The sequence below is a fragment of the Lepus europaeus genome, chromosome 6 (assembly GCF_033115175.1).
Source record: "Lepus europaeus isolate LE1 chromosome 6, mLepTim1.pri, whole genome shotgun sequence".
In the NCBI taxonomy this organism is placed as follows: Eukaryota; Metazoa; Chordata; class Mammalia; order Lagomorpha; family Leporidae; genus Lepus; species Lepus europaeus.
In genome coordinates this window covers 4,397,872-4,417,667 of record NC_084832.1, presented here as the reverse complement: position 1 = coordinate 4,417,667, position 19,796 = coordinate 4,397,872, and the positions used below count along the sequence as shown (strand labels likewise).

General features: G+C 40.2%; 1 protein-coding gene across 1 annotated transcript in view; it reads left to right on the top strand.

The window, feature by feature from the left end:
- TNFSF13B (TNF superfamily member 13b) overlaps positions 1 to 19,104 on the top strand; it is a 32,409-nt gene extending 13,305 nt beyond the window's left edge. Inside the window, exons 3-6 of the mRNA XM_062195255.1 lie at positions 1,008 to 1,064; positions 12,603 to 12,715; positions 12,807 to 12,957; positions 17,797 to 19,104. Coding sequence (XP_062051239.1) covers positions 1,008 to 1,064; positions 12,603 to 12,715; positions 12,807 to 12,957; positions 17,797 to 17,909 — 434 coding nt within the window. The 3' untranslated portion in view covers positions 17,910 to 19,104. The remainder of the gene's footprint in view (positions 1 to 1,007; positions 1,065 to 12,602; positions 12,716 to 12,806; positions 12,958 to 17,796) is intronic.
- The last annotated feature ends 692 nt before the right edge of the window (positions 19,105 to 19,796 follow it).

Sequence of the window (19,796 nt, the reverse complement as noted above, 5' to 3'; positions counted from 1 at the left end):
TTCTTAAAATAAAACATGCAAGTTTAGAGATATGCCTTGTGTTTTTCACAGATACTTGTGGCTTTGCTCTTTTACCCCTACAGATCCAACAGGTGGTCTTAGCCAATGGTGTTTCTCTTTATTCAGTGTGGTTTTTATTTCCTTCCTTGGAAATCCTCTGGCAAGTTTCGCATGTAACGAGTGGTGTGAATTGACGTTTCCAAGATACTTTACTTATTGTGCGGCCTCGAGAAATCTCCCATCTTATTTTTAAAAGCTATCTCTTTTTGGTCCAAGATATTTTACCAAAAAGCTTGATTTTGGATTCTAAATGAAACAGATGTGGCTTCAATTCTGGCCAAGTCACTTTCTGTCTCTGAGGCTCTGAAGAAGCTACTGATTCTCGGATTTGGAGCCTTAATTTTTTTTTTTTTAATTTAAAAAGAGTTATTAGAGTCAAAGACCTGCAGCCAGAGCAGCATGCAGTGGGGAGAAGCCTCTCTTCAAGAGCTAATCCTGAGGATTCCTGGAAGGACAAAGGACAAAAGGTGCTAAATATATTGTCTGTATTCACACCTGTCCAATACCCTTAACAATTATTTTGATTTTCCCCCATGTTAGCATGAGTATGGCTTGTAGCAGTTAATAATTATATAATGCTAGTTCTTTTTAAAATAAAAGATTGTTTTAGAATGACCTGAAGTTCTGTTGTTTCATGTATTTGGTGCACTTGAAAAATAAATGACTAAATTTGCTTTCTGTACAGCCTTAATATTTCAAAGCAGATTGGGCTAAACTGTATAGATGATATACTTATTGTATAGAGTTTTTCTATACAATTTCAAGTTCATGCTAAAATCAGTGGGCAAATTTCATAAATTCACTTTAAAATAATATCATTCAAGTGATGTGAAAAGCATAATTGATTTGGTGTTTCTGCAAGAATGGGTTTCCACCTTTTCCTCAATATCTTGGGTCCTTTGCAATTTCTGTTCAAGTAACTAAAATGATACATTTTTGCTTTTCAGTCATTCAAGACTGCTTACAACTGATTGCAGACAGTGACACACCGATCATACGAAAAGGTAATAAAATAGCTCGCTCACTTTTTCTACTTTGGATATAGTACCAGCCCCAATACTTGTAGGCTTCACATCTAAAGATTCTATTTGAAATACATCTCAAATCAACCATCCGCCTCAAGCCTTAAAATCAGAAGTAGCATGATAGATTTATATTTATTCTATATAACTGTAAAATAAATATGAAGCTTAATAATAATCTTATAGACAGAATATTATTATATATTATTAATAATTAACATATGTTATTTATTATATATTATTAACAGCAATATTAAAATAGTATTAGATATATTATATATAATACCTTACAGGCATAATATTTAGAAATTTTAAATAATTAGAAAACAATAAAATAAAACTATACTGAATCAAACTTAATTTTTTATTTAAAAATCATGTAGCTTCTAGAATGACTCGAGATCATTCTCACAAATGTTAATTCTTCTATTATATTCAATTGTAGAAGTCATAATGACATGAAGTTCAAACTGAACATATAAAATTGTTTTATGATATATATCTAGTGTGAAATTATTACTTGACAATTTACCATTTTATCTTAGAAACAAAATGATATAACTATTGCAGTTATTTGAAGTTTTGGTTAGCTTTAACCCAGTAAGTCACAAATTCTCAATTCTATGAATGTTTTAATGAAATTGACACAGTTGCATTTTGATAGGTTGGAAACCATAACCTAGAGTTTATATATCCTTTATTATCACCAAGAATAAAACTACAGATTGTTCTATAAGTAGGACACTGGGACAAACTAGTGTCAGGATAAGTAAGTGTTTTCTAGAATATGGCCTAAAAGTAGGTTCATGGCAAACAAGCCTTTATCATCACTTCCCAACATGTACCACCTGGAGCCTTCATCCAGACGAATGGTGCCTGAAATAGGGTTCTCATCATCAAGTCTGGAAATGCAGCATATATATATATATATGATATATCATAAATATATATAAATATACATATATTTATGAGAGTCACAAGGCTCATTTGGAAACCCTCTGCCAAAAAAGTGCCTGTTTAACTCCTTTTACTTCAGTGTCTCACACAGTCATGTGACCCTGCCACTCTAACACGCGTCAACATCTTCTTGAGAAACTATTTCGGGAATCACTGCTGCCATACAGCACAACTAATGAGAAAAATGTACTGGCAAAGATGACTCATTTATCCACTCACATGCTCATTAATTCATTTATTTTTGCATTTGTGAAAACCATACAATATTCCAGGACTGTCTGGGTTCTGGAGGTGGTGTGAATGAAATATGTGTGGTTTTCCATGTTGATGAAGCCAACCTTTGATGAGGAGAAAATGGAAAAGGAAACTCTCAAGTGAAGAAGTAACGTGAACCACAAGGAGAGGTCATGGTTATCAGGAGAGTGAGGAATGAGGACACGACCAGCAGAGGTGATAAGTGTGCCCTGGACTTTGTAACGACTCCCTGATGCACTATTTGACATCAGTCTTTTCTCTGTGGGTCTAATTACTCTATCTGCAACACAAGCACCCGACTATTTGAACATCTATTATTATTTATTGCTCAACATGTTCCAACTTTTAATACGCACCAAACTATTTCCTAAGAATTAAGATAAAGCCAGTAGAAGGCCCAAAGGAATAAAGATAAGATTGTAAATTATTACTTGGAAATGGTTTGGTCACAAATTTGGCTTCAATAATGCTGTATACTGCCCGAAATGGTGCAGCTGCTCTACCCCCACGTGAGTTGAGCAGTATGAGTTGTACAGTGCGTCATGAACTTCCTGGGGTGCCAACTGCTTCCCTCTGATTTAAGAGTGCTGATCTGGAATGCTTGAGCAAACACAGCTTCTAAGAAATAGTGCACCATCCTTGTAATGCATAGCATTTGAAAACAAGATTGTAATTAATTACTTTTCTAATTAATGTGCATTGCAGATTTTTTATATCTGTACATAAATAATTCCTATTTATTTTTAAAAGCTGCATGGTATTTTATTGTAAGAATATAATTTATTTAACCAGTCTCAAACCAATATGCTTCTTTTTAAAAAAAGATTTATTTATTTATTTGAAAGGTGGAATCACAGAGAGGGAGAGGCAGAGAGAGAGAGAGAGAGAGAGAGAGAGAGAGATCCTCCATCCACTGGTTCACTCGCCAAATGGCCACAATGGTTGGAGCTAGGCCAATCTGATGCCAGGAGCCAGGAGCTTCTTCTGGTTCTCCTACAGGGATACAGGGGCCCAAGGACTTGAGCCATCCTCTGCTGCTTTCCCAGGTATATTAGCAGAGAGCTGGATCAGAAGTGGAGTGGCCAAGACTTGAACCAGCACCCACATGGGATGCCACCACTGCAGGCAGTGGCTTTACCTGCTACACCCCAGTGCTGGCCCTCAATAAGCTTCTTGATGACAATCTTTTAAATGACAATGCTTCCAAGAATAACAACATACATTTATAATTGCTCATGTGTCAGTCTATATGTTGGATAGATTTTCAGTTTTGACAGTTATTGCCAAGTGGTTCTATAGGAGTTATAAAACGCTATGGTTCCGCTGGCAATGACAACAAAAATCCCTAAAACTTATTATCTCTTTTCTTCTAACAAGAAATGCATGAACCATTATTTTTACATGTTTTAAAACCCATTTGTAGCCCTGTCTTTACATTCCTCCAATTTTTGTTTGTATTTCTGTTTTTTTTTGTTTGTTTGTTTGTTTGTTTTTTTCCTGTGGGCTATCTGACCATATCCTTTCCATTCTCTATTGGATGTTTGGTCATTTGCCAACTGATTTTTGTGAGCTCTTTAAACAGATTAATTCTTTGTATTATGAATTGTATGCATTTACTACAGTGTTGTCATTTTCCTTTTTAATTTTCAAAGGGTTTCTTTGTAAATTTATTCATTTTTTAAGAATTTGGATTTTGACTAGTGATTAAAGAGATCCACTTTATCTTGTATTAAATTCCTTGTGTTTGGATACATTTATCTATCTTCCAGGTTTCTTCCCCAAATTTTCCATTACATATATTTGTCTGCATATTCATATTTCCCTTCCCCACCTCCTGCAGTGACTTTTGGTTTAAAGCGCTTTACACAAGCATTATTACCTGGCACTTCTAATCCCTGTTCATTTTTCTTTCACTTTCAAGGTTTTCATGTCCTTTATACTTTTCCCATAAAACTATTATCCACAGGGGCAGCAATATATCATGTTCCCACCAGCAATGTGTGATGGTTCTAGTTTTTCCACCAGTGTATGTCATTGCCATTATTACCATCACTATTGACCTTCTTTTTAAAATTTTTTTAAAAATCTATTTATTTATTCAAAAGTCAGAGTTAGAGAGAGAGAGAGAGAGAGAGAGAGGTCTTCCGTCTGCTGGTTCACTCCCCAATTGGCTGCAATGGCCAGAGCTGCACTGATTCAAAGCCAGGAGCCAGGAGCTTCTCCCAGGTCTCCCACGTGGGTGCAGGGGCCCAAGGCCATCTTCCACTGATTTTCCAGGCCATAGCAGAGAGCTGGATTGGAAATGGAGAAGCTGAAACTTGAACCAGTGCCCATATGGGATGCCAGCACTGCAGGCGGCAGCTTTAATCACTACACCACAGCACGAACCCCACTATTGACTTTCCATTTGGTGCAGAGTGGCATCTCATTGCAGTGGTAACTAGTGATGTTGAGTGTATTTTCATGTGTTTGTTGACTTTTTGTGTCTCCTTTGGGAAAAAAAAAAAACTATTCAAATCCCTTGCCCATTTTTAAAATTAGTTTATCTTTTTTGCTCTTGAGTTGTAAGTTTATATTTGATGAGTGTTAGACCCTTAAGAAATAGCTGATTTAAAAATATTTTCTTATATCATATGCTGTCTTTCTACTGTCTTGACAATGTCGTTTGATGCACAAAGGTAATCATTTTGATGAAGCCAACATATCTATTTTTCTTTTATTTCTTACCTGTTTGGTGTCATTATCAAAAGAATCTGTTACCCCTTGTAACATCGTGATTTACTCTTATGTTTTCTTCTAAGAATCTTTTGAGTTCATGTCTTACTGTAGGTCATTGACTTGTTTTTAGTACATTTCTGTACATAGTATGAATCAGGGCTCCAGCATCATCCTTTAGCATGTGAATGTCTAGTTGCTCCAGATTCATTCATTGATGAACAATTTTCTCTCCATTGAATGATCTTGGCACACTTGCCAAATAGCAACTGCTCATGGATGTATGGGTTTATTTCTGAATCAGTTTTATTCTGCTGGTTGATATGTCTTTCTTTATTCCAGACCACCATGCATTAAAAGTAATAAGGGTTTTTTGGGCCTTCATTTTTTAAAATTATGTAGAAAGCAAAAAAAAAATACAATACAATAGCAATGGCTTTTATATTTATCTAGAAAGGTGCCTTTATCAGTGGTCTTTTATTTCTTCATATGCCTTCCCGTTATTATCCAGTGTCCTTTTGTTTTAAGCCATAGGATTTCCTTTAGCATTTCTTAAAGGTTAAGTCCATTACTGATGAACTCCATAGTTTATGTTTACTTATACCATATTATTTTTTCCTTCATATTTGAAGGACATTTTTCCCAAATATAGAATATTTTATTGGCATCTTTTTCACTCATCAAATTAAATAGGTCATCTCATTGCCTTCCGGCATCCATGATTTCCGACAAGAAGTCAGTTGTTAATCTTAATGAGCACACCTTGTTCTTGAGGAATTTCTCTCCTTGTCATTGCCTTTTAATAGCTTGATGTATAATGAGTCTCAGTGTGGATCTCTTTGTGTCTACCCTAAATGGCCTTTCAAAATGTGTAGATTTATCGTTTTCTTTGAGGTTGGGAAGAGTTTGGTCATCATTTACCCAATTATGCAGTTTTCCCCTCCATTATCCCATAAAACGTATGTTAATCTGCTCGATGGTATCCTAGCAGTTCCTTATGATTTATTCACTTTTCTTAATTCTTGTTCTTTATTCTTGTTCTGAACATTTTTTAGAATAGTTTAAGAGTCACAGGAAAATTAAGATGAAGCAACAGAGGTATCCAATATCCCTCTGATATGCATGCATAACCTCTATGACCAAAATCCCCCACTGTAGTTCTACATCTGTTAAAAGTGGTAACCCATTTTCATACACAGTTCATGGTTTATGTTAGAATTCACTCTGTTGCAGATTCTACAGGATAGTAGCACCTATCCACCATTATATTATCCTAAGGAGGGTTCTCACTGCCCTCATGTTCGTTTGTTCTGACTATTCATTCAGTCCCTCACCTTAATCTGTGACTATCATTGCTCTTTGTTTTTAAAGATTTATTTTGTATTTAATTGAAAGGCAGAGTTACAGAGGGAGTTAGAGATAGAGAGAGAGAGAGAGAGACAGAGAGAGATCTTCCATCTGCTGGTTCACTCCCCAAATGGCTGCAATGGATGGAGCTGAGCTGATCCGAAGTCAGGAGCCAGGAACTTCTTCCAGGTTTCCCATGTGGGTGCAGGGGCCCAAGGACTTGGGCCATCTTCTACTGCTTTCCAAGGCCATAGCAGAGAGCTGGATCGGAAGAAGAGCAGCCGGGACTCCAACTGGCACCCATATGGGATGCTGTCACCACAGGCAGAGGCTTTACCTGCTATGCCACAGTGCCAGCCCCAAATTTTGATTTTGGTAATTATTAATAAAGCACTTATAATTATCTAGTGCAGGGTTTTGTGTGGATTTAAGTTCTCAGCTCCAGGTAAGCACACGATTGCTGGTAGTGAAGAGAGAAGATAGCTGTTGGTCAGGGAGTGCCAGCAACCTCTATAAGGTAGAAAAAGCAAGGAGGCAGATTCTTCCCAAGAGCCTCCAGGAGATGTGGAGTCCTGCCTGCATCTTGATGTTAGTCCAGTGAGACATCTGATATACAGATTTGTGAGATAATAAACTTGTGTTTTTTTAAGCCATTATTTGTGGCAATTGGTTGCAGCAGTGTAACAAATGTCATAAAGCTATACTGAACCAATGTTCCTCGGCACAAGCTGGGCCTGCAGTTTGTGGAAACTCTAGAATACTGCTCAGTTTCATCTTGTGTGGTTGGTGGGTTTGTCTTCTGCAGTTCCAATTCTGTATACGCTGTTGATCCTTTACCTTATATTGTTTTCTGGTTCCATATTTTTATTCAAACCCTGAACTCTTTACTTCCATGTCATTTTATTCAGTATCAAGTCTATTTTTCCTTCTGAAATTCCTCCTTTAATTAAATGGGCTTTGTTTTCTCAATTCCTCAAATTCTTTTAGTTAGCACTGGAACTTTCTGGATTGTCTGTATGCAAAAGGAGTTGGTGTGTGGGGGGTCCTTCCCTCTCCTGAGTCTTTGTGCGGCTTGTTGCAGCCAAGCCCTCTCAACACTGTCTATGATTCTCTTCACTTTACTGTGATCTCGGCTCCTTTGTCGATGCTTACAGCTGCTTTGAACATATGCACCTCTCTGTTTATTTCACATAAGTTTCAGGGGGTAGAGAAGGAGAGACAAATTTTCTACAATTGCGTTGTAAGTGGAAGTCTCTTATTTCTACCTTTTCATGTAATTATGTCATGAAGGCTGTGTTGAGAATTACTTCTAAATCTTCTAGAATTTGTTACTCGGTGACTGCCTTCTTCCTGATGCACATGGTTTCATTGGTTGTTTCTCTAACCCATTTTTCCCATCTTGTGGCCACTCCTTTTTAAGGTTTCACAACTTATTATTAAATGTAAATTGTAAATGTTGATGTTTTTTAGAACTCTGGCAGTAGTCCCTTTCTCTTTTCATTCTTCTTATTTCTTCATCGTCCTTACATTTTCTTATGGTGTTATTATCATCTATTTGCTAATTCTTAAGTACATTCCCAAATCACCCAGATGTTTCCCAGAGCTCCAGGCTGTGTACACCTTGGTCCATTGATCACCTGGAGTGTCCTGGCCTTGTTTTGGCTTGAGATCCAGAACTTACCCTGGATCTGTTCATCTCTCAGGGTTCCCTGTTCCAGGAGGGGCTATAACTATGCAGACAGTTGTCCTATGCAGATATTTTCTGGAATACTCCCTACAGCTCAGCACATATATCTCAAAAAATATATCAGTTATTCCTCCAACATATACTTTAAAAATATTTATTTATTTATTTATTTATATTTGAAAGGAGGGTGTGAAAAATTGTCCAACCATACATGGGTCCCTGGCTCACTCTCCAAAGGTCCACAACAACCAGACCTGAGCTAAGCCAAAGGTAGGATTCTGGAACCCAATCCAAGTCTCCCACTTGGGTGGCAGCAACCCAGTGTTTGGGCCATCCACACTGCCTACCAAAATGCATGCAAGAAGCTGGAGCCAGGACTTGAATCCAGGCACTTTAATATGGGATGCAGATTTCCCAAGCAGTGTTTACCTGCTTTGCTAAATGCCTTCTTTCCTTTGAATACACTTTTATTTAATCTATCTCCGTCCACAGTTCCATCTTGCTATCATAACACAAGCTACTGCCACTTGCATTTTGATCAATTTTCTTGCCTCCAGATTTGCAGTTTTCTTAACTGGTGGTCATATTGGGATGTTCCTAAAATGCAGTTACAATCACATCTCCCCTGTGCTTATAGCCCCTGGTGGCCTCCAGTGCCCCTCAGATGCTTCAGCCTCCTCGATCCTGCTGTCAGATTTGTGTGTTCTGTTGATTTTTCTGACTCCTCCTCCTCTACAGAAACAAGAATATGATTACTGTTAATTACAGTGCCAAAAACTCTGTATTTCTAACAGAGTTACTATTTCTTGATTTTCTCAGCTACTTTCAAAAAGCATTATCAGTATCTTCTGTCTTAAAACTATTTCAATCTGTTTTAAGACAGTAAAATAGGAACTCAAGAGAAGTAACCCAAGATGACAGCTTTGAATGACAGCTGCTCTTTGCGGCATTGATTTTCAGCCCTTGCGGGAGGCAATGCTGCAACTGTGACTATTTGGGAGGAAATGTCCTCTCTAGACAATAGAATTAAAAGCAAATATTAGTGAAAATTTATTTGCTATAAAACTTTTCATCCTGAAATTTATCTACACCTTTCCCACATACATCAGAAGAGGGAAAATGCTATTTTTTAAGGGCAAATGGTTTCAGAAACACATGCGAATGGTTTCACTTATTAGTACTGAAGCTATTTTTACTTACTTCCAGATATTAATGTAATTATTAATTTGCTCAATTTTCAAGGACATTCTAGTAATCAAATATTTAAAACTGATGGAGGTTGGAAAGCTCAGACATTTCAAATGGAGTTAGATTTGTATGAAGATGCACCTGTGTGTTTTAGCTGCTGTGTTATAATAAGCACTAATACTCTTGAAATTTATTTCTAAACTCTTAAATGTCTGCTATAAAGAGCGACAAATGACAGTTTAGAGAAGAACACTACAAACTAAGCAGTAATGCGTGTTGTCTTGTTTGCATTTACCTGTAGTCTCACTAGCATGCTAAAAATCTAAGACTATTTTAAGATGTAGAAACATGCTATAGGATTATTTTTGCTTAAGTTTATAGGTACTCTGACCTTAAATTTGTTATTTAGTTTGTGTTCTTAAAGTGCTTGGAATTCATTCACCAGCACATATTCATTGGCTGTATTGCTGTGTGCTAGCTTCTATTCCTGGCGTTTGAGTGTAAATGTGACTGTGTGTTGCAAACTCAGATCCCATGGAGGAGAATCCCTGTGTGTGTGTGTGCATTTATGCTTATAACAGTGTGAGTGTGAAGTGAGTGAGGCATACAGACAGCAAATAGAGGCAAGCAAACATGCACTCAGTCTCATTAACAGAAATGTTGCCAGAAAGAGCTGATGGATGCCAAGAGAAACTAAGAACGCAGATCTCATCATCAGTTTTCTTTCTGCTCTGACAATACCACCAAGAAATTTATGAAGAACTGGGTCATTAATTTGCTCAATATAGATATGGTATAAAGAAATAGGAAATGCATTTACATGATTACAATAGAAACTTTAGCAGATGAATATCTCTAGCCAGAATAAACACAAGTGCTTGTAGAAATATGTTTCACTTCAACTCAAGAGTGTATATGAGCTCCATGACAGAGTTTATTTCACTTCCCAGAATTTCAATAATTGGTACAAAATGTTTTTAAAAAACAATCAAATGTTTGTGATGAACTGTCATAGCATGCTGCTATTTTGAATTATTTTATGTCTAAAATTGAATTGGTTAAGTGAAAAACTACTTGCTGTGGGTGCTTTCACCATTTTAAGCCCCTGGGGAAGCAGGAGGGAGCCAAACATTAATTAATATAGATAGGTAGGTAGATAGATAGATGATAGATAGATAGATAGATAGATAGATAGATAGGTAGATAGATAAACAGACCTTGAATTCGCAGATAATAGTAGCTAAGACACCCACCAGCATTGTTCAGAGAGACTAAAACCCCTTTTGAACAGAGCATCAAGGCAGTATCATTAGACTATTGAAGCAATCACCTTCAAAGACACCTGTCTGCATTTTACAATTGTAGCAGTTGTTACACTAATTCCTCCTCATAATTTCCAGCACTTGACATTTAAAAACATGTTGGCTGCATCATCTTATTTACACAAAGTAGACAATGATTTTATTATAATCTTTTCACTGAAATAATAAAGTAGGTGAAGGTGATGCCACTTCTGTCATTTGCAACGCAGGTGATCTTTTGTCATTGTGATTGGCCATTGTGATTGACCATTGTGCCACAGGAGGAGTTTTCATTTAAGGCAAAGGTTTCCAAGAGCTCTTCTTCTTCCAGAAGGTTTACGTGTCAGGGCAAATGCATGTCCAGGGAGAGACAGTGATGGAGCCGGCCCCTGGGATGGGTAGAGGCACTAAGAAGGTGGTGGGGTCTCCCCAGCCATCATCTACCCTCCTCCTTCTCACTTACCCCCATTTTCCTTGGCATTTTTCCTCCCTCTGCCTGAAGGCACAGTTGTTCATTTTAACCTGTACTAATGGACTAATTGGCTCTAATCACCCAGAGTTCTCAACTCCTTAGAAGCATTCAGAAAACGTGTGGTTCTGGCTTTATATTCTTCCCTCAAGAACCTAACCTGGAAAAATTTCGAATACAGTCGGTTTCCCTGGAGGGCAGTCTCTGAAGCAGCATGCACGCTTGCAACTGTGTTTGTGGAAGGTGAAAGTCACCGTCAGCCCCGTGCCACACTGCGCCCTTGTGTGAGAACCCACAGGAGATTTTCTGCCACCAAAACACAAGGAAAACTCAATCTTCTCTTGGGCTTCTGGCCAGTTGTCTCTTTCAGATTCTGAGTTTTCTGTTACTTTTGTCAACTTTCTTATGACCAAGGAAAAATATGGCCCATCCTAGTCTGTTTTGTGTTGCCATAACAAAATACCTAAGATTGTGTAATGTATAAATAAAAGAAGTTTATTTTAGCTCAGAATTTTGGAGGCAAGAAAGTTCAAGATCAGGGGCCACATCTGATAGTGGTGGAAGCAACCTTGCTTTAAAATGACTTGTGCTCTGGAGCCAATCCAGTCCAGGAGAGCCAGAATGCCTGTGCCCACACTCATCCATCCATGAGGAAGAGCCCATAGCCTAACCAATACCGTTCCAATACCACTCCATTGAAAATCAGGTTTCAACTGAGTTCCAAACTTCAGCACCCACCACTACCCACTTTACAGGGACAGTTTAAAATGATTGCGGACTACCAAACCTTTGTTTTCCGTTGCATCCCAACGTGGCCATTTCCCTAATCTCCAGTCACATGTGTTGCACCACTTTATTTGTACCCCTCAAAATTCCCAGTCTCTACCTTTGGAGCTCACCCTTCCTCCAACCCTCACACAATGCAACCGTGAAGACCCCGGAGACTTGGGCTGTGCATTCTCGGGGAAGGAGTGTCTATATTGCTCATGTCCAGGGGCACCCAGACCTGCCCCGCCTCTGTGGCTGGTGCTCCCCACTCTGCAGCTGTTGGTTTCTGTCTGCCCAGGGGCCTCCCTGATTCCTCCCCAGTGATGCTCCAAGGATAATGCCGGGGGACCGGTGTTCTGCACAGTAGCCCCACGGCCGTCCCAGACCCTGGTCACAGAGGCCCTTGACCTTTGCTGTTGAGCGTCTTGTCGTGGCCACTGACTTCCTTCTTCCTGGCCTCTGCTCTGCACTGTGTTGTGGGGTACTCACTCGCTCCTGATGCCCTCTTCTTTGGGAACCCCAGAAAATCCCCCCAAGAGTTGTCCATGATTGAGTTCCAACTCACTCATACATATCAGGGTTTCCTGTGAATAATCTTAAACCCACAAAAATGAAAGAAAACCCAGACGCTACTTGCCATTGGTGCCAGGTTCCTGTATCTGATAGACACACAGGTTAACACATAAGGGATGGGGGGATCCCCAGGGAGTATCGTGTTTGGTCTCCTACTCTTCCGTTTTTCAAAGATGGAACCCTCCAAGTTTCAGATTCGGTTAAGCAACAAAGTTTGAGTTTTCTGTTTCTTTTCTTACAAATAATGCTCTTCCTTGTAGGGTCTTACACATTTGTTCCATGGCTTCTCAGCTTTAAAAGAGGAAGAGCCCTAGAAGAAAAAGAGAATAAAATAGTGGTCAAAGAAACCGGTTACTTCTTCATATACGGTCAGGTAGGTTTGCACCCAGACCTGCGCCCACAGCCCGCACCTCCCACCTTGTGCTGTGATCCCTCCTGACCACGCTCTTTGCCTTGTCTGTCAGGTCTTGTACACCGACAACACCTTTGCCATGGGGCACCTGATTCAGAGGAAGAAGGTCCACGTCTTCGGGGACGAACTGAGTCTGGTGACTTTGTTCCGATGCATTCAAAACATGCCGGAGACACTACCCAATAATTCCTGCTATTCAGCTGGTAAATATTAGCTCTCAGACTTGTTTGTTGTGGAATCAAGGGAGGCAATGGGAAAACCTGAGCTGCACGATGCAAACCACAAAGGAGGGTGTCTGAAACACAACTAGAAAAGACATTCTTTGGTCTACTGTGTGTCCTGTATCGCCAGTGAGGAGCTGAGACAGCCTAATCATTGCTATAGAAATGTAGGCAGGGGGAAGCAGGTTCATACATTCTATGTAGATCACTTCCTTCATCATCAATAGCAGCAATAATATTACCAGACTTTCACAGAGCCGTGCCAATCTGCCAGGCACTCTGTCCTATACTTGACACTGGCTTACTCATTTAATCTTCCCATGTGAGGGAGGTGGACTCTGAGACCCTGAGCTGACGTAATTGTCCCAGGATACATAGCTACTATGTTCCCGAACTGCGTGGTCCCCTGGGCTCTCCTGCCCAGGCTACAGAGACGGTCCTCAGAAATGCTGAGGGTGGGGTGAGTGACGCAGAGACTGCTCTCGGACTCCCACAGAGGTGACAGCAGGTGCAATGGGCTGTCCGACAGTGACCATGGATGTGACACGATGAGGAGGCAAAGGCAGGGGGCAGGCCTTGTTAATTTCAGGTCTGTGTTAGCTGAAATTGCCAACCTCCCTTCATTTTATTTCTGGAGGTCAATTGTAAATTAATCAAGGTTGATGATCTATTTGGAACCTGGGGACTGGCTTCAGTTCCATACAGTTACTGAGGACAGCCTGAGACACTGATCAGGGACTGGCTGTGCAATTGGAAGCACTAGGTTTCAAAGGCAGCTTGACAAATGCCCAATGAATCAGCTAGAAATGAAGAAAAATGGTTTATAATTACAGATGATGTCATTCTGGACCTGCAGACTTCAATGGGGGGGAAGAGGAAGTTCATTAAACAGGAATTCCCTAATTTTCATAAAGAAACATTTCTTGTACCCTGTGCTGACCAGCATTTTGGTATTGCAAAATGTTTATAAATGGCTAGGCCACCCCAATCTGCTATTTATCTATGTTCATTAGTACTTGGAGTTTCACAACTCTTTTTAAAGTTTGTAATCATCTGTTCCCTTCTCATTTCACTCCGGTTAGAGGCTTTGCCAGACTCCTTGGTGCTTTCCTTCAAAGGAGCAGTTGATTTGACCCTCATGGTTTAGTGTTGTGTGTGAGAACCACCAGTCTCAATTACACTGTAGATTTGCAATTTCATCTTCTGGGGACAAATTTTGTTTTAAACTATTAAAACATCACATTAGTGTATAAGGGCATAAAGTGCTTCCATAAAACCCTGAAAAAAATTAAGTGGCCAACTTCATAAGCCCAAGATAATTCCGGGGTCAGTGTCGTGGCACGAGGAGTTAAGACACTGTTTGCAGCGCCAGCACCCCATATTGAGAGCCAGCTCCAGTGCCGGGTGCTCTGCTTCTTATTCAGCCTCCTGCTAACATGCCCAGGAAGGCAGTGGAATATAGATAGCCCAAGGACTTCAGCCCCTGCCACCCATGTGGGGGACCTGGATGAAAATCCTGGCTTTAGCCTGGCACACATCCAGCTGTTGTGGCCGTCTGGGGAGTGAACCAGCAGATGGAAGATCGATCGATCTCTCTCTGTGTCCCTTTCAAATAAATAAATCCTTGAAAAAATACAATAAAGTAAGGAACCACTTCTATACACGAACCTGACTCTTACTTATTAATTCATTGACAAATATGTTCATTGTAGAAAAAGTATACAGTTCTTTATGGCCGGTTGTTGTCATCTGGAGGAATTGAAATAGCCACTAGCTCAGTGTTGGGAGGTTAAATAGAACCAATAGGTTCACACCCACTTAGTTGTTAATTGAGTTAATGTCACTCAGTATTCTACATTCTTTTTTTAAAAAAGATTTTATTAAAAAAAGATTTTATTTATTTATTTGAGAGGTAGAGTTACAGACAGTGAGAGGAAGAGAAAGAGAGAAAGGTCTTCCTTCGATTGGTTCATACCCAAATAGCCTTAATGGCCAGAGATGTGCCAATCTGAAGCCAGGAGCCAGGAGCTTCTTCTGGGTCTCCCATGTGATTTCAGGGGCCCAAGCACTTGGGCCTCTTCCACTGCTTTCCCAGGCCACAGCAGAGAGCTGGATTGGAAGAGGAGCAGCTGGGACTAGAACTGAAACCCATATGAAATGCTGGCACCCCACAGGCTGAGGGCCTATTGTGCCAGGGCACCAGCCCCCTCAATACTCTATATTCTACACCCTTGGATAAATCATGAGGTCATTTTAATTTCTACAATAATGACAAATATCTATTTACCAAATAAGTGTTTTGTTTTTTAAATCATTTGAGGCACTCTTCAAATGCTCTGCCGATGCTAGGAACCATGGACATTATCCTTGCACTGCAAAATCGATTCTGCTGTCTGTTGCTGGTTTGGGTTATTACACATACGTAGGACTTTTGGAGAAGGGAACCTGTCCACTTGATCATTACTCTGTGCCTGCTGGAAGGGTGTCTGGCACACAGGAAGTGCTCAGTAAACAAACTCTGGCCGGCTCTTGCCTCCGAAAAATCTGGGTGCTTTGGGCTTTAGGATAGAACAGACATCAGTGAACGCAGGTATTTTTATATTAGCAAATTTTCACTGTATGTGAAAGAAATAATACAGGCCAGCGCCGTGGCTCACTAGGCTAATCCTCCGCCTGCGGCGCCAGCACACCAGGTTCTAGTCCCGGTCAGGGCACTGGATTCTGTCCCCATTGCTCCTCTTCCAGTCCAGCTCTCTGCTGTGGCCAGGGAGTGCAGTGGAGGATGGCCCAAGTGCTTGGGTCCTGCACCCTATGGGAGACCAGGAGAAGCACCTGGCTCCTGCCATCGGATCAGCGTGGTGCACCAGCTGCAGCGGCCATTGGAGGGTGAACCAACGACAAAGGAAGACCTTTCTCTCTGTCTCTCTCTCTCACTGTCCACTCTGCCTGTAAAAAAAAAAAAATACAACTACTCTTTAATTTGTTAGTTCTAAGTATTAGCTACTCAGAAACCAGTGATTTTACTTGATAGTTTATTTTTTCTTCCTTGTTCCTCTTCTTTCTTCTTCTTCACATTTTCCCTTAAATCATCTGATAACCTGATTCCTCATTCTTAGATTTACGACCTTTTGTAGTTTAAGTGCATGCATATTTTTTAGTCACTCTTAAGGAACTAATTAATTTGGTGCATTTGATCATAGCAAGAAACTGCCATTTAGGGGAATAGAATATGGAAGGCACTAAAAGGGAATCCACATGATGCCTAAATCCATGTGCTTGATTCTAGAGAAAAACGATGTTTGCAGTTGTTCTGTGTTAACAAATGTTGTTTTAAACATTATTTGGGCGGCACAGAGATAGAGAGCTCCTATCTGTTGGTTCACTCCCTAAATGCCTGCCACAGCAGAGGCTGTGCTAGGCCATAGCTGGGAGCCAGGAATTAATCCAGGTCTCCCACGTGGGTGGCAGGAACCCAACCTCTTGAGCCGTCACTGCTGCCTCTCAGGGACCACAAAGGTGAGAGTGGAGTCAGGCCCTGGAGATCCAGAGCATGGAAGCCAAGTTCTCTGATATGGGATTCAGGCGTGTTAGTCACTAAGCTGTGCTCACCCTGATGTTCTGTTTTACTCTTTTTAACACCTACTGTTTTCACTCTGCCTCAGAATCAACCCTTGGGACATTCGGATCTGGCTAAAAGGTCCGTGAGAGTCTCACAGGCATGGAAAGCCATGACACAGTGGCAAAAAACAATCTAAATGAAAGACCCTGGTGAACAAGACCCCAGCAGAAGGAACAGGCCATCAAGGAGAGAGGCGCCTTTCTCTGAAGGGAGGAAGGAACCTCCACTGTGATATGGCCTTGACTAAACAAGTTCAGAGTCAGTGAACTCAAGGGGCTTCCATAGCCTAGACAGCTCATAGCAAGAGTCTCGGGTGATTGCTGACATCATAAATAAGAGTGCCAATTGTTAAATCAACAACGGGAGTCACTGGGTACATGCTCCCCACGTAGGATCTCTGTCCTTAATGTGTTTTACTATGAAACTTAAAAACACTACTAGTCAAACAATACCCCATACCTTGTGCGGTTGTGTGAGTGCAGCCTGTTGAAATCCTTGCTTAGTATACACTAAGTTGATCTTCAGTATATGAAGGTAATTGAAAATGAAACTCGATGAAGGGCGGGATGGGAGACGGAGAGGGGAGGGCCACGGGAGGGAGGGAGGTTGGGGGTGGGGGAAGCCACAACAATACAAAAGTTGCACTTTGTAAATTCACATTTATGAAATAAAAAAATAACTATATAACAAACAAACAAACAAAAAAAAAAACACTTACTGTTTTATGTGCACATTTAAAATTCCGTAAGGACTATTCAGAATGTGTGTATGGTATTTTTTTGTGTCTTTGGACTATTAAATATGAATATGTGTGATTTTTGTATTTTTGACTATCATATAAGTGAATATGCATTTTTTTGCATTTTCATTTTTCTATTATTGTGAAATACCTCCTTGTCAATAAAATTAAGCAAAACCCATATTTAACTATACAATATTCTATCAAGGGATGTGCTATGATTTACTTACTTTTTTTTAAGCTATGATAAAAATGCTTACATCTGTTGTAGCTCCCTCTTCTTATTTCGCTGATTGTTTAGGCTAAAGGAATTGTACCTAGTGTGGAAGTCCATTGGGGTGTACTTTGCAGCATGAGTGCCTATGTCAAGTCTTCTAAAACAAAAAGCTTTATGTAAGAATATTTTTTGGGTCTCTTTTCCATCATACAAACACTTACATTCTTGCAAATGGTTCTTTCCTAGGCATTGCAAAGCTGGAGGAGGGAGACGAACTTCAACTTGCAATACCACGAGAAAACGCACAGATATCGCGAGATGGAGATGGCACTTTCTTCGGTGCACTGAAGCTGCTGTGACCTGCTCTCCTCTCTTTCTCTTCACCTCCACCGGGAAAACACTTAGCGGAAGGAACAAGCAGTAGTCACCGCAGCCTGCCCTGCGAGCTATTTGTTTTGGTTTGCTGAAACTAGTCCAAAACAGGAAATTTAACAGACAACCACAGCCAGAGACTGTCATGTGAATTACGAGAAATAAAGCCCATTTAAGGAAAGATAGAAAGACATGCCACTATCATTCCACATTGAACAACTGAGTCATGGCTTCCTGTCTGGGAGGAAGCGCAGAGCTGGAAGGGGAGGGGATGGTTCCTTCCAAAGCGGGATTCCACAGTTTCCAATGGCAGGAGTGCCCACATCTGGGGGCCATCAAGGTATCCATGGGGAATCTCAGGATTTGTTCTTTACTGCTTTATTAACTATGTCCCTTTCCTTGTCAGTTAACATTTTAGAAGTAAAAGTAAAGGCAGATTTCTAGAAACCGTGCATCAAGTGCACAAATGAATGATTACAGGCTTAAATTTTGAAACTCAAACTGTTGAACTGACAGCAGGATACTATTTATGTCGTTTAGGACTTACGTTGTCATTTTTACGAGTTTACCCGAACATTTTTCACAGGAGGGAAGACTTTCCTCATCTGTCTGTTTATGTGCGTTTCTCACATTGAGTTTCAGCTACTTCAGAAGTTTTAGTGGAGGACAATTCCAGTTTATGCATAGAAAGCATATATTGGAAAATAATTGCTCTTCTTATGATAACGCAATATGGTTTCTCTTTATTTCCTGTTTTTCTGTTTCAAACGGCTGCTATGATAGTTCACATGGCCCAGACTGTCTTTAAAAAAATCCCATTACTGCGATACAAAAGCTGAGGTTGATTGAACTTCTTAGCACCCTGAACTCTGCAAGGGCCATGCTCTCTTACAGACATCATGCTAGCTCAGACGCCATAATCCTGACTTTCATTTCGTAAAGAATCGTACTTGAGAGCTGTAGTCCTGACCTTTGGTAACATCCCTTGCTTTGCTTGTCTTATTTCCTGTGTCAGCAGGTTTTTGCACTAAACAGTAGATGGAAAAATAGACCCCAGTCTACACTAATTGTCCCATCTACTTTTACAATATTTTTAAGATATACTTTTCAAAACACAGAACATGATTTAAATTTTGTGTCTAGAATCAAACTTGTTTAAATCTATCATTCTTGCTTTTTGGTTCAAATAAAATATATTTTTGCCACTTATTTCATCTTAGAATGTTATACTTAATGAAAAAATGATAGATGGAGCGGGAGTTTTGATATTGGAGGAATGGGTGGTATTTTTCTTTGTGTTGCTGCTAATTTGTATGTCAAATAAAAAAACACAGTGCCTTTTGCCTCATTGTCTGAGTTTATCTATCAACATCCATCTTTGGTTTCTCAATTCACAATTAAATGTTATTCTAGAAACCTAGTGAGGGACCAGTATTGTGGCTCCGTGGTTTAACCACCACCTGCAACACCAGCATCCCATTTGGGTCCCAGTTTTAGTCCTGACTCCTCCACTTCTGATTCAGTCCCCCAACACGTGCTCAAGAAAGCAGTGGAAGATGGCCCAAGTGCTTGGGCCCCTGCCATCCATGGGGAGATATGGATGGAGTTCCAGGCTCCTGACTTCAGCCTGGCTCAGTCCCAGCCAATGTAGCTATTTGGAGAGTAAAGCAGCAAATGGAAGATTCATTCTTTCTCTCTCTCTCTCTCTCTCTCTCTCTCTCTCTGTTTTTCAAATAAATAAAATAAATATTTTTAAAAATCTGGTGAAATATTGTGAAGTATTATAAAGTAATGTGTTGGTCGGCGCCGTGGCTCACTAAGCTAATCTTCTGCCTGCGGTGCCGGCACACCGGGTTCTAGTCCCAGTTGGGGCG